Source organism: Saimiri boliviensis, chromosome 11 (assembly GCF_048565385.1).
Source record: "Saimiri boliviensis isolate mSaiBol1 chromosome 11, mSaiBol1.pri, whole genome shotgun sequence".
NCBI classification, from domain to species: Eukaryota; Metazoa; Chordata; class Mammalia; order Primates; family Cebidae; genus Saimiri; species Saimiri boliviensis.
Genome location: NC_133459.1, coordinates 34,323,458 through 34,338,941, shown reverse-complemented (window position 1 = coordinate 34,338,941; position 15,484 = coordinate 34,323,458). Strand labels below are relative to the sequence as shown.

Here is a 15,484-nt window from a genome sequence, read left to right as displayed (position 1 = left end):
CACTGATGACTGGGGGCACAGACAGACTGAATTTAACATGGTAAACGACCCTGCTAGTGTAGAAAAAAATAATCATCCATTTGGCGATGAAGAGCAGCGCAGACTCAGTCATAGTTCTCCATAGCAACTTATGCTTTTAGATTTGCAGGTAATACAAAGAAAGAAAGGATATTTATAAATCCAAGTTATAATTATTTTTTATTACTTATTTTTTGGAGACAGAGTTTCGCTCTTGTTGCCCAGGCTGGAGTGCCATGGCATGATCTCGGCTTACCGCAGCCTCCGCCACCCGGGTTCAAGTGATTCTCCTGCCTCAGCTTCCTGAATAGCTGGGACTACAGGTGTCCACCACCACACCCAACTGATTTTTGTGTTTTTAGTAGAGACAGGGTTTTGCTATGTTGACCAGGCTGGTCTCGAACTCCTGACCTTGTGATCCGCCCGCCTTGGCCTCCCAGAGTGCTGCGATTATAGGCGTGAGCTACTGTGCCCGGCCTTTTTATTACTTTTTATTTGTCTCAAAATTACTTCTCAGTTAAGTCTAGTGATTTGACTTAAATATTTGAGACTTACTCTCCCTCCCCACCTCATGAGTTGTTTCTTTTCTCTCTCTCTTTTTTTTAGAACCCAGGCTGAAGTGCAGTGGCACAATCATTGTTCACTGTAGCCTTGACCTCCTGGTCTCAAGTGATCCTTTCACCTTAGCCTCTTGAGTTGGCACCACATGTGTGTACCATCACACCTGGCTAAGTTTTTAGTTTTTTTTGCAGAAATGGAGTCCCACTATGTTGCCTAGGCTGGTCTCCAACTCCTAGGTTCAAGCAGTCCATCCTGCTTCAGCCTCCCAAAGTGCTAGGATTATACCTGTAAGCTACTGCGCCCAGCTATAAATTGTTTCTTTAGTAGTGGGCATACAGTTTACCACTTGGGATTGGTCCAGATGCCCAGATGGAGTTTGTTTGTTTCATTCGATGTGCTTGGAGCATCTGCTTTTTTCAGTCTGTGGCCTGGCACCCTCAGAATTGTTTGTTGTTTTCAACAATTAGGAATGACAGAGAGCACCTGTGCTTTGCCTGTGCAGTGCTTAAAAATTTTTTTTAATTTTAATTTTTATGCATTCATAGTAGTTGTGTGTATTTATTGGGTATATGTGATATTTTAATACAGGCATACAATGTGTAATAATCACATCAGGGTAAATGGGATATCTGTCACCTCAAGCATTTCTCCTTTGTGTGACAAATAATCCAATTATGTTCTTTTCATTATTTTAAAATATACAATTAAACTATTATTAATTATAGTCACTGTTTTGCTATCAAATACTTTTGAAGAAGGGCTTTTATACAGGTTCTCATCTGTAGACTTTAAGAAGATAGCAGCTTTTTCATATACCTTAAAGTGCTCCAAATGCCCTTCTGTTCAAAGAGAATAACCCAATGTCCCTTGGCCTGTTACCATACTCCAAGTCCTCTAGATTTCCCTACATTTTTACTTTGATTGTGATTTACTCAGTTGCTGCTAATATTTTCTTTCTTATCAAGAGTCAGAATATTCCCATTTGCCATGATAAGAGATGTTGGTGTTCTGCTTATCACTTTGCCATATCTTTTCTTTGCAGACTCCGTATCATGTGAACCTCCTCCTGGCTGGCTATGATGAGCATGAAGGGCCAGCGCTCTACTACATGGACTACCTGGCAGCCTTGGCCAAGGCCCCTTTTGCAGCCCATGGCTATGGTGCCTTCCTGACTCTCAGTATCCTGGACAGATACTATACACCGAGTAAGTACCAACACTCTAGGAAGGGAGCAGTGACAGAGCCCTGCCCTCAGCTGCTTCCCAGGTTTGTCCACCCTTGGAGTTGGGTGGCCAGGACTTGAATAGGATGGATCTTAAAAAGCACAGGCAGGTCTCCCTCTGGAAGCTGCACTCTTCTGTGGGTCAGTAGGGTCTTCTAAAAGCTGATTAAAGTCCCATTTTTTTGCCAGCCAAAATGAGATATTACATATCTCTAGAACTGGATTTTGTTTTGAAGGAGGATTGGAATAGATGACATAGTGAATAAAACATTTTTATTGGGTTCTAAAATTCTTCAGTTCTAAGAGTTAGTTTTTTCACTTATTTTGCTTTACCTAGATGCTTATTAGCATCTCAGTAAAGAACGAGTGAGTAAAGGAAGTAGCTATATGTTTGTTTTGAACTTGTGAGGATGAATAGGTCCCCAGCATGACAACTGAAGGTTTCTTTGCTTAAACATCAAAGCTTTCTAAGGCTACAAATCTGAGCCTACCCTCGGTTGTCACCTAACGGCTGCCCGCTCTACTGGAAGCTTTTGCTCTACTTGTCCGTAAAGCATCAGCTTGGCAAAACTTCAGATACAGGGATGCTTTTTTAAAATTTTATTTTTTAATTGACAAATAATAATTGGACATATATTCATGGAGTACATCATGTTTCAATACTTGTAATGTATGGTGAACAGATCAAGGTATTTAGTAGTATATCCATCATCTCAAACATTTATCATTTTGTGTTGGAGACATTTAGTATCCTCCTTCTAGCTATTTGAAACTATATATTGTTAACCCGTTGTTTTACAGTAGTATAGAACACTAGAACTTATTCCTCTATCTAACCATAATTTTGTATCTTTTTTTTTTTTTTTTTTGAGACAGCCTCCCCGTCACCCACACTGGAGTGCAGTGGAGCAGTTTCGGTTCATTGCAACCTCCGCCTCCCAGGTTCAAGCAATTCTCATGCTTCAGCTTCCCAAGTAGCTGAGATTACAGGCACATGCCACCACGCCTGGCTAGTTTTTATATTTTTTGTAGAGATGGGGTTTCACCATGTTGACCAGGCTGGACTGGAGCTCCTGACCGCAAGTGATTCACCCTCCTTGGCCTCCCAAAGTGCTGGGATTACAGGCGTCAGCCACTGCACCCAGCCAATTTTGTATCTTTTGACAAATGTCCCCCATCTCTTACAGAGGATTTCTCAACCTCTAGTATCCTCTGTTCTACTTTTTATTTCTGAGTTCAGCTTTTTTAGCTTCTACATATGAGTGAGTATGTACAGTGTATTAACTTTGTTCCTGGCTTATTTCACTTAACAGAATGTCCTCCAATTCCATTCATGTTGCCATGAATGACAGATTTCCTTTTTTATGGATGAATAGTATTTCATGGTGTATATACCACACTTTCTTAACCATTGATCTGTCATTGGACATCTAGGTTGGTTCCATATCTTGGCTATTTTGAATAGTATTGCAGTAAACACTGGGGTGCAGTATTTCCCCAGTGATAAAATGATTTCATCCAATATAACGATTTCCTTTCTTTTGGATAAATTCCCAGTAGTGGGATTGCCAGATCATATGGTAGTTCTATTTGCAGTTTTTTGAACAACCACCATACTGTTCTCCATAGTGGCTTTACTAGTTTACATTCCCACCAACCGTGTATAAAGAATTTCCTTCTCCCTACATCCTTGCCAGCATTTGTTTTTGTTATTTTTTGTCTGTTTTTTTTTTTTTTTTTTTTTGTAGAAAGTGATTTATTTAGGTAAAAAAAGAGAAAAAAGAGAAGAGCGAAAACTTCTATGAAGAGTGTGGAAGGAGACTCCAGAGGGGAAATCCAGGAGGGGAAAGAGACTCCCACTTTGTGGAAGGGGATTCCAGAGAGCTAGAAATCCCTTTTTTGTCTTTTTGATAATAGCTTTCCTAATCGATAATAGCTTTTTTAATTGAATTTGTTTTTTCTGTTGAGATGTTTCAGTTCCCTATATTTACTGGATATTAACCCCCTGTTGGAATGAGTAGTTCGTGTGTATTTTCTAACATTGTGTAGGTTATTTTTTCACTCTGTTGTTTCCTTTGCTGTGCAGAAGCATTTTAGTTTGCTATAATCCAATTTGTTTATTTTTGCTTTTATTGCCTGTGCTTATGAGATTATTCATAAAATCTTTTGCCAGATCAATGTCCTGAGGCTTTCCCTCTATGTTTTCTTCTAGTTTCAGGTCTTAAATTTAGGTCTTTGATCCATTTTGAGTGGAGTTTTCTATAGGATGAGAGCTGAGGGTCTGATTTCATTCTTCTGCATATGGATATCCAGTTTTTCTAGCACCATTTATTGAAGAGACTGTCCTTTCCCCAATGAGTGTTCTTGGTACATTTATCAAAAGTCAAATGTAGATTGTGGCTTAATTTCTTAATTTCTCTCTTCTGTTTAATTGGTCTATGTGTCTATTTCTATGCCAATAGCATGCTGATTTTTGGTTACTACAACTTTGTGGTATATTTTGAAGTGTGGTAGTAGTATCAACTATCAGATTTGTTCTTTTTGCTCAGGATTGCTTTAGCTGTTTAGAGTGTTTTGTGGTTCCATACAGATCTTAGGATTTTTTTTTTTTTTTCCTGATTCTGTGAGGCATGTCAGTAGTATTTTGATAGGGATTGCATTGAATCTATAAATTTCTTTGGGTAGTATTGTCATCTTAATAATATTAATTCTTGGCCAGGTGTGGTGGCTCATGCCTGTAATCCTAGCACTTTGGGAGGCCAAGGCGGGTAGATCACAAGGTTAGGAGTTCAAGGTTAGTAGTTCACCATGTTGGTCAGGTTCAGCCTAACCAACATGGTTAAACTCCATCTCTACTGAAAATACAAAAAATAGCCAGGCGTGGTGGCAAGTGCCTGTAATCCCAGCTACTTGAGAGTTTGAGGCAGAAGAATTGCTTGAACCCGGGAGGTGGAGGTTGCAGTGAGCCGAGATTGTGCCACTGCACTCCAGCTCGGGCAACAGAGTGAGATCCTGTCTCAATCAGTCAATCAATCAATTAATATTCTTCTGATCCAGGAGCATGAGCTGTCTTTCCATTCATTTGTATCCTCTTCAGTTTATTTCTTCAGTGTTTTATAGTTTTTGTTATAGAGGTCTTTTACCTCCTTGGTTAAATTTATTCCTAGGTATTTTATTTTCTTTGATTTTTGTTTCTATTGTAAATGGGACTGCCTTCTTGATTTCTTTTTCAGCTAGTTTGTTTGTATATAAAAACACTACTAACTTTTGGATATTAATTTTGTATCCTGCAACTTTATGGAATTTATCAGATATAAGAGTTTTCCGGTGGGGTCTTTAGGTTTTTCTGTATAGAAAATCATGTCATCTGCAAATAGGGACATTTGACTTCCTGCTTTCCAATTTGGATACTCTTTATTTCTTTCTCTTGCCTAAGTGCTCTGGTTAGGACTTCCCAGACATGGGATGCTTTTGTGCTAAGTTCCATCTTCTGACCCCAATCTTAACCTTGACTTTAGCCTCTGTGGGCAATGGGTACTTTGGAATCCTTAGCTTTTACAGACTATAACTGTAGCACAGATAACCACTTCTCTCTTTACATTCCATTCTTCACTATCGATATCATAAGAATCTGTCATGTTCATTCTTTTTTGGTGCTGCCCTCTGGCTCAGCCTCAGCCACACTAGAGCTCTGGGCCACATCCTGAAAAGAATTAGCCTGGCCTCCCAGTGACTTTCTTGATTTGGCATCTGTCGGTAATATAGCTGATTTGCCCACCAAAATAACGACTAGCCACCCCTGAAGCCTGACTGCATAACATGTCATTCCAGTTTGCCATGCCCACAGACAGCTGCTTTGGCTCCTGTCAGCCCCATCCTATAAATTCTCTTTCCATTGTTAAACAGAGACCCAGCTGGGAAAACAAGGCTAAAATTCTGACCCTGTCTTCCCTTTCCCGGATTTGCAGCTGAGTAGGGCAGATGGAATTGATTTAAACCCTGGACTACGGGGGAGTGAAAGGGGTGAGCTAAAATAAAGAGAGACAGGCCACTGGACTTCTTCAGAGGCGGGCCCTGGCCAGGGGAGTCAGAATTCCTTCATGCTTACCCTTCACTGTAGCAAATCAATTTGCAATGGCTTGTAGCTGCTGGAGCATTGGGTCTGGGGCACCCCCAGGTGCATATGGAGTAAGTTGGTTGCAGGCTGGAAGGCAAAGCGTTTTTTTGCCTTTTCCATTTGTGTGGCACTTGGACCTGAAGAAGTCAGCTTTGATGAAGATTTGAAACTTAATCAAAAGCTGCTGAGAGTTGGATTTAATGACAGCACCTTAAGTACTTGGTCTCTGTGTTCTCTTTCAGCTATCTCACGTGAGAGGGCAGTAGAGCTTCTTAGGAAATGTCTGGAGGAGGTAAGTAGCTCCTGTGGGATCCTGAAAGGAATGTTTGTGTCTCTGTTTGCCAGTCTTGTTCCTGTTCCTTCGTTATATTTTTTCTGATTTTTGCCAGAAGATGTAATACATACCTACTAACCAGGTATGAAGTTGCTATCAGGGATAGAGCTTGGTGTGGGTAGCAAGCTTATTTTTCTTTTACAGATTACCTCCTCAGCGTCGATTTTATAATTTAATTCTTTCTGGTTTATCCAAACCAGTGGTTCTCAAATTTTAGTATGTGTAAGTATCACCCGGGAAACTTGTTAGACGGATTGCCATCTCTGCCCCAACCCTCAATTCTGATTCCACTGCTGTGGGGTACAAACTGGGAAGCTCTGTTATAATTGACAGTCCCAGGTGATTTTGTTACAGGTGGTAACTGAGGCTGTACTTGAAGAACTTCTGCCCTGGACTTTATACCTGCTCTGTTCTTGTGCCACCTGGAATTGGCATGCTGCCTGTTCCCTTAGTAGTGCATGAGTCTTTGTGATCTAGAGAGAAAGCCTTCCCTAAGAATTCAGCAGGACCATAGAAAACAACTAAGAAACTTGGGGCAGAAGGAGAGAGTAGACTTTGGTTTGTGAGGCCAGGATCATAGAACACACCCTTTTTTCTTTTTTTTTTTTGGTGACAGAGTCTTGCTCTGTCACCCAGGCTGGAGTGCAATAGCTCCATCTCGGCTCACTGCAACCTCTGCCTCCCGGGTTCAAGTGATTCTCCTGCCTTATCCTCCTGAGTAGCTGGGATTACAGGCGTGAGCAACCATACCCAGCTCAGAATGCACCCTTTCTAATACTACTCCTTAGAGTCTCAGGCTTTGGGTATGGATGGATGATGGGAAGGTCAAAAACCGTTCCCATTAGGTTTTTTTATTCTTTTATTGTTCCTGTGGCTTAAGGATGAACTTGAACTCATGGTTTAGTGAGAGAATAGGAGGATAAGAGCAGGAGTATTGAGAGTAATGTCAGTTTGCCTCTTACACAAGCCTTTTGTTTTCAGTCTACAGTCCCCACCCCCACTTTTTTTTTAGAGATGGGGTCTCCCTTTGTCACCCAGGCTGGAGTGGAGTGCAGTCCACAGTTCACTGCAGCCTGGACCTCTGGAACTCAACCGATCTTCCCAAGTGGCTGAGACTACAGACAGGCACTACCATACCCAGCTCATTTTTTTTTAAGAGATGGAGTCTTGCTATGTTGCCCAGGCTGATCTTGAACTCTTGGGCTCAAGACATTCTCCCACCTCAACCTCCCAATTTCAGGCCTGAGCCACCACTCCTGGCCTCTGCTTTGTTCTGAGGACAGTCAGTCTTTGTTAGTTTATTATCTTGAGACATTTTAAGAGACATGTCTGTGTTTACCAGACTGATCGCTAACACACTATGGAGAACAGAACACTGGATGGTCTCATTCTTTCATCGGTTTACTGACCAGAGACAGACTCTTAGCTGCATCTCCCAGTTCAGCCTCCCTGCCTCCCAGTCATCCTCCAGCTGCTGTTTGGGTACCCTGTACTACTAGGGTACTAGTGCCCTACTACCAACTGCCTCCAGTAGAATTTCAGTTCCACAAAAGCAGGGATTTTTGTTTGCTTGTATCCCCAGTGTCTAGAACAGAGCCTGGCACATAGTACTTAGTAATTATTTGTTGACGGATTTCCTTCATGTCTCTCTGCAGCTCCAGAAACGCTTCATCCTGAATCTGCCAACCTTCAGTGTTCGAATCATTGACAAAAGTGGCATCCATGACCTGGACAACATTTCCTTCCCCAAACAGGGCTCCTAATGTCATGCCCACCTTCCCTCCCACTTGCCAAGGAACTTTTTCTTGCTGGCCTCCTTTATTTTTTTTTTCTACTCTTTTCAGGTGCATTCTTGATAAATGGTTAATTCAGAATAAAGGTGACTGGATATAATTGAGCTCTGTGGTCCGGGTCTCAATTTACCTAATATTACCTCAGAAAGGATATGGAAGGAAGATGGTCTTTTTGCCAGGCCTGACTTTTCCTGCTCCACCCTGCCTTAATGCTCAGTACCCTTTAGCAGCTGATGGCTCCATGTTCTATTTCGTGCTTGGCTTCCTTTCCAACTAGCTCTTTCATATATTTTACTTGTTAATGTCTTCATTCTCTCTAAAGTAGTGGTTCTTTTCGCCCTTAAACTTATTTATTTTTTTTTTTTTTTTTTTTTGAGACAGAGTTTCACTCTTGTTACCCAGGCTGGAGTGCAATGGCGTGATCTCGGATCACCGCAACCTCCGCCTCCTGGGTTCAGGCAATTCTCCTGCCTCAACCTCCTGAGTAGCTGGGATTACAGGCATGCGCCACCATGCCCAGCTAATGTTTTGTATTTTTAGTAGAGACGGGGTTTCACCATGTTGACCAGGTTGGTCTCGATCTCTTGACCTCGTGATCCACCCGCCTCAGCCTCCCAAAGAGCTGGGGTTACAGACTTGAGCCACCGCGCCCGGCCAAACTTACATTTTTTAAATTAATCTGAATGAATAGTACATGTACTTCATAAAACATGCAAACAGTGCAAAAACATGTAGTGAAAAAGATTTCTCCCATCCCTATAGTCCAATCACCTGCTTCCCTTCCTCAAGGAAACTTCAGCTACTAATTTCTTATGTTTTAAGAGATACTCTGTTACTAAGTAAGGTATACATACATACAGACACATGTCCCCTTTAAATTTTTTAAATTTATTTATTTATTTAGAGACAGGGTCTCACTCTGTAGCCCAGGCTGGAATGCTGTAGTGCAATCTTGGTTCATTGCAACTTTGCCTCCTGGGCCCAAGTGATCCTCCCATCTCAGCCTCCCGAGTAGCTAGGATTACAGGCATACACCACCAATGCCCAGCTAATTTTTATGTTTTTCATAGAGATAGTAGTCTCACCATGCCACTCACATTGGTCTCGATCTCCTGGGCTCAAGCAGTCTGCCTGCCTTGGCTTCCCAGTGCTGGCATTACAGGCATTGAGCCACCATGCCTGGCTAAAAAGTATTTTTAAATGTTCTACATATTGCTTATTTCACTTAGCACTGTATTAGAGATTGTTTTATATCAATACAAATAGATCTATGTATTCTTGTTGACAGTTGCATAATATTCCATTAAATTGATGCATCATGGGCAGTTAACCAGATACCCATTTTACTCTTAGCCTACCTTTAGGGAACAATGTAGACGTTTTGTGGTTAAAGCCACTAAAACAGTGATTCTTAACCAGATGGGTGTTTCCGAATGTTCATCTCACACTTCCAGTTGCTACTGATACTGCCGGTCTAGGAACCACGTATCACAACCATATGGCCGTAGACTAAGATAAACTCTACTTTATCTAATTCTGTGCTCCTCTTAATACCATATACAGATGGGTTTTTGATTTGTCTGTGATTAAATGTGTCATCTAAGATACTACCTAGTGATCATAATGTTCATATTAACAGTATTGGGTTAACATTAGATTTGAGTGTCTTATACACTATTTAATACACCAATGGTAAATGCCTTATACCATAAGAAGAAAACTAATCATGAATAAATGGGAGAAAAGCGATGATTCACATCACTACAGTCGATTCAACCTCCAACAGTACCGTGAATATGCATAGGTTTGATCTTTTAGCTAGATTCCTGAGTGTAAGACGTCTATTTTAAAAGCACCACAGGTGATTCTGATGCTCTACCCAGTGGAGTGCCGCTACTAAATCACAGGCTATCCTGCTACCTGATTTTCCCGTCTGTAAAATGATTGAAATAGCACCTATTCCATGTAGGTAGGTATGAGAATTACATGAGTAATATAGGTGAAAGTTTAGTGCAGAGCCTGGCATGTGGTAAGTGCTCAGCCAGTGTATAATCATTAGTAAACTTGTTATTCTGCATCCAGGCCTCACCAGGGATGACATGTAGTTCTCCAGGGCAATCTCAGGCATGCCTACAAACCCATCCTCACTCTAGTGTTTTTTTTGCCAACCTGGATCTCTTTCCTGAGCTCCAAATCAACTCATTCCTAGATAGCTCACCCTCCAGATTTAGGGACTTCAAACTCTATGTCTAAAACTGAGCCTTACCATCTGCCCCTCTCCAGACCTCTTCTGTGACATTCCATCTTACAGAATTAGAGCCACCTAGTTCCCAGGTACCCAAGTCAGAAACCCAGTCATCATTTATTTTTAATAAACGTTTTATTCTGGAATAAGAAAAGCTGCAAAGATAATACAGAGTGTCCTTATACCCCTTATTCAGTTTCTGTAATGTTAACATCTTGTATATACCATGGTATATTTGTCAAAACTGAGAAACCAACATTGGTTGGTATATTAGTATTACTAAGCTCCAGGCTTTGTTCAGATTTTACCAGTTTTTCCACTAATTTTCTTCTTCTGTTCTAGGATATAATTCAAGATAACAACATTGCATTTAGCTGGGCATCATTTTCATGCCATTCTTTACCTCCTGTCTCTATGTGGTCACCAAGTTCTGGCATTTCTATATCCTAAATTTTTAATTTTTTTGTTGTTTTTCAGAGACAGGGTCCAGCTCCCAGGTTGGAGTGCAGTGGCACGATCATAGCTTACTGCAGCCTTGAACTCCTGGGCTCAAGTGAACCTCTCACCTCAGCCTTTCAGCTAGCTGGGACTCCAGGTCTACACCACCATACCCAGCTAATTTTGTAAAAAATTTTTGTGGAGACGGGATCTTGCTATGTTACCTAGGCTGGTCTTGAACTCCTGGCCTCAAGTGATTCTCCCACCTTGGTCTGCCAAAGCACCAGGATTCTAAGTGTGAGTCACTGCACCTGGCCTAAATCTCTTTAAATCTCCATCCCCATTATTCTGGTTCACCCCCTGTCATTTCTTAGACTATTTAACAGCCTCTTAACTTGACTCTACTTTTAATCTGTTCTCTCTTCGGGTCTTTCTCCATACTTTAAAAAATTAGTTTCACCATCCATTCCTCTTTGCCCTTAAAACTTTCCGGTGGTTTTCCATGGCTTAAGAGAATAAAGCCCGATTCTTTGGTTTGACCTGCTAGGCATTCCATAATGCTCTCCTAACCTTACTCCCCATTTTCCTTTCTCTCTTTTACACCTCATAAAGCCTGTGTTCAAATACATTTACATGGCCTCTGTCATTCATTTGTGACTTCACACTTATATATACCTACTATAAGGAGGGTAAGCATTACTTTGTGGAACTTTTCTTACAGAGGGGTGTGTGTGTGGAGTCATGATGTAGTGTGTTCTGGTAACTTCTGTTTTCTTCTGCTGGACTTTAGTTTTTAAAATGCCAGCTTTGTCCTAAATCAATTTCCTGAAGTTTGAAAAACACTGGGAATATACCCATTCTGTAACACTCCTGGCCAAACGCTGTTCAGAAAGGAGTTCTCATTAGCTCCCATATGCTTTCAGGTGATTAATACACAGAAAAACAAATTATTCTTTCCCTGGCTCAGGGTGGGAGTGGGGATGGATTGGAGAAGAGAGCAGCTGTTTTGCCTCAGGGTAGGGAGGCTCAGAAGCTCAGCCCAACCAGAGAGCGGATGGGAAGGCAGGAACCTTTGAGAGATGGAAGAGGCCACTGAAACGGCCCAAGAGCTTCTTGGTGTTGCTAGTTGAGCAACCACGCTGGCCTGCCCTGCCTGAAGCCCAGAGTCCTTTCACTTCTGCGCCCCTTGGCCTTTTGACCAGGGCAGCAGCAGTGCCCAAGCAAGAGAAAGAGGTGCATTCTTGGGTTCTCCCTAAGTGTCTGCTGCTGCTTGCTTACTCCAGTGTGTGAATTATGAGTTAGCGTGTTTGGAAGGAGAAGCCTGCAACTTGCCGTCACTTACCTTACTTTATGGGAGGGAACGTTTTTAAAGTCTGCACTTTTCATATTTCTTCCGGAACACTATGATCCTTAAAGTAGGAAAGCCTTTTCTTTAAACTCCAAATTGGAATGCTTACCAAGCCTAAACACTCGCCGTTTAATTTGCAGCTACTTGCTTTGCAAAAAAGAAGCCTTGTAAAACAATATGTGTGTATTTTATTTTTTCTATTTTTATAGAGGCAGGGATTCACTATGTTGGACAGGATGGTCTTGAACTCCTTACCTCAAATGATCTGTCTGCCTTGGCACCCAAAGTGCTGAGATTACAGGCGTGAGCCACTGTACCCAGCCCCCGTGTATACTTTAATCGTCATCTACTTTTCCTTAGGGCTAAACCCAGTTAGAGGCTAAAACGTGATTTATTTTGCTGTGGAATAAAGAAAAACAACTTGATGGGAAGAATCAAGTGCTGAGACCTCATTAGAAGCTTCTAATGCCACTTAGACAGTGTCCATACCATACTGCTTCTGCACTGTTAATGATCCTGACCATATGCTGGCTTAGCAGAGCCTCGGGGCACAAAGGGAAGACCTGTTTCCCCTCGCTGGGGTCAGGCCTGTGAGCCCTTCTGTAGATGGCCATGTGATGGAGTGGAAATGAAGGGAGGGTCAGATCACACACAGATGCGTGAGTCCCACTCACTTGCTTAGTGACCTTGGGAAAGCTGCTTTCATCTATCACTTCCTTGTTTGTCAAATAGGATTTGGTGAGGACTACATGGTCCTTTCCTTAGGAAATGTTGTCTAGCCCCTGAAAAGTTTTTGATAAACTAATTTCTTCTGGATATTTATAACCTTTTATTGATTTGTTACTATATTACAAGCATTATATAGAAGTGCTGTATATCTTATTTAATCCTCCCAACTTCTCATAGTCTGATAATTTTAGAGGTAGGATGTCTCTTGCCAGGCCCTAGGCTTCAGTTAAAGCAGAGCATACTTCAGCCTCCCCCCACATTCCTTTCTGTTCCTTTCTGCAGAAAGGAGTAAGTAACCCAGATAGGGATACTTGGGGAAAGGCACTGAACCTCTTTGTTAAAATGAGGAAAAGCAAATATTAGGTGTTAAAGCCATGCCAACCCCAAATGGAGACTTTCTTCTTGATGTATTCAGAGGGACTGATTGAAAGGGACTTGAGGCCGGGCGCGGTGGCTCAAGCCTGTAATCCCAGCACTTTGGGAGGCCGAGGCGGGTGGATCACGAGGTCGAGAGATCAAGACCATCCTGGTCAACATGGTGAAACCCCGTCTCTACTAAAAATACAAAAAAAACTAGCTGGGCGTGGTGGTGCGTGCCTGTAATCCCAGCTACTCAGGAGGCTGAGGCAGGAGAATTGCCTGAACCCAGGAGGCGGAGGTTGCGGTGAGCCGAGATCGCGCCATTGCACTCCAGCCTGGGTAACAAGAGCGAAACTCCGTCTCAAAAAAAAAAAAAAAAAAAGAAAGGGACTTGAAAAAGGCAGCACTTCCTCCTCACATGATTCAGAATTCTTCAGTGCCACACCTGGAGGCGGCCTCAAGGTATCGAGCACCACCTAACAACCTGCTGTGGGGTACGTACCGGGGGACCCAAAGCTCAGGGGGGCACACCAAGTGAGTGGCAGGGCCAGGATTAGGATGTGTCCAGGGTCTCCATGCATTTAGAACGAGGGACAGGCCCCCAGAGGAGACCCCACTGTGTCCGGAGAGCTTTCACTGGACATATGGGTGAGTTGAGGCATTGCAGCTTCTTGGGAAAAGAAGTCACATCTTTGGACCCTTATCGTGAGAGATGATGCCTAGACCGTATGTTTCTAGCACAACGTTCACTTGCAAAGCACCTCATCATCTATCCCTGACAGCATGCTTGCAAAGACATGGGGAACAGCAATCCAGGCAAACAACAGTGAATGCAATGGCCCTGAGACATAAAACAAAACGTTAGTTTGAGGAATAGAAAGGAAACCCGTGGGGCTGGAGCAAAGTGAGCGATGAAGAGAGTAGTTTAAGATGAGGCTGGAGAATCAGGCAGTCAGATCATTGTTGGACCTGAGGTTGAAGGTGTACCGGAGAAAATAGACCAGTTGGGAGACTACTGTATTAGTCCAGAGAACTAGGGTGGTGGCAGAGAAGAAAGAAGATGCACTCAGAATCCATAGGTCTTTCTGAAGGGTTGAATATAGAGAAAGAACCAAATACGACCCCCCAGTTTCTGGCTTGAACAATTGGGTAGAAGGTGGTGCCATCTACTGTGGTGGGACAGTCTGGAAGAGGTCACGATTTTAGTATTTGAGTCATGCACTCCATTTTGGACATGAATTTGAGATGCCAGCAGACATCAGGCAGACAGTTGTACATCCAAGTCTGGAGTTCAGGGAGCAGCCTGGGCTGAAGATAAACGTTCAGGACTTGGCAGTATTTAGATATTGAAAGACATGGGATTGAATGAGACCAACCTAAGGAGTCTGTATGGAAAGAGAACGACCCAGGGAAAGCCAGCATTTAGAAGTCAAGTAAAGAAGTAGCCAGCTAGGAAGACAGAATTGGAACCAGTGAGGTCATAGGAAACCAGAAGTTAGAAGCCACAGAGAAAACAGTTGCAGAAAACAGCAAGTGGTCAGCCATATCCACTGACTGCTACTGTTATATCCAGAAAAAAACAGCCTTGAGATTTGACATTGTGATGACCATACTGAGTGGACTTCAGTAGACTGGTTGGAAAAAAGCAGATTGAAGAGGAAATTGGAGGTAGAGAAATGGAGGCATAGGTGTAGCAATCTTTCCAAGCAAAGGAAATAAAGAAATGGGGAAAGGATTTGTTTTGTAAGGTAAGAGATCCTAGAACATTTGTGCTCTGGGGAGTGATCCAGTAATGATTCCATAGATAGGGAGAGACTGATGGTACAGGAAAAAAAAAAAAAATGCCTGAAGAGTGAAATCCTCAAGAAGACAAGAGTTGAATGAGCAGTGGCCTGATAGATACACATACAGTCACCAGCGTTTCCACTGACACATACACACTCACCACCAATGGGCATGGAAACAAATCCATACACCTAACAGCTAAACTGACACCTGTACCCACCAGCCCACCAAGTCACAGTAATACACATACAGTGTTCACTTGACACACACACACACACACACACACACACACACACACAGACACAGCAACTAATAGCTACACTGACATGCCAGATAGACCAACATCTGTATTTCCTCTCACAAAGAAGGGCTCCCAGTCCCCTCTCAGCCTCTTAGGGGTCCCTTCCAAACCTACTCACTGCCTAATGCTCAGGTCCTGCCTCTCCCCAGTGACACTGCCCTCTTTGGAGGCAAATCCAGGCCTGGGCTAAAGAAGGACAGGAAGGGCTTCATGTCCAGTGAAAGGTTTTATTA

The 15,484-nt window shown here is 42.5% G+C and overlaps 1 protein-coding gene across 1 annotated transcript in view; it reads left to right on the top strand.

Moving 5' to 3' along the window:
* Nucleotides 1-8,149, top strand: part of PSMB2 (proteasome 20S subunit beta 2) — a 38,114-nt gene extending 29,965 nt beyond the window's left edge. Inside the window, exons 4-6 of the mRNA XM_003937517.3 lie at nt 1,622-1,784; nt 6,161-6,210; nt 7,908-8,149. Of these exons, the coding sequence (XP_003937566.1) occupies nt 1,622-1,784; nt 6,161-6,210; nt 7,908-8,015 (321 nt within the window). The 3' untranslated portion in view covers nt 8,016-8,149. The remainder of the gene's footprint in view (nt 1-1,621; nt 1,785-6,160; nt 6,211-7,907) is intronic.
* Nucleotides 8,150-15,484: the final 7,335 nt, after the last annotated feature.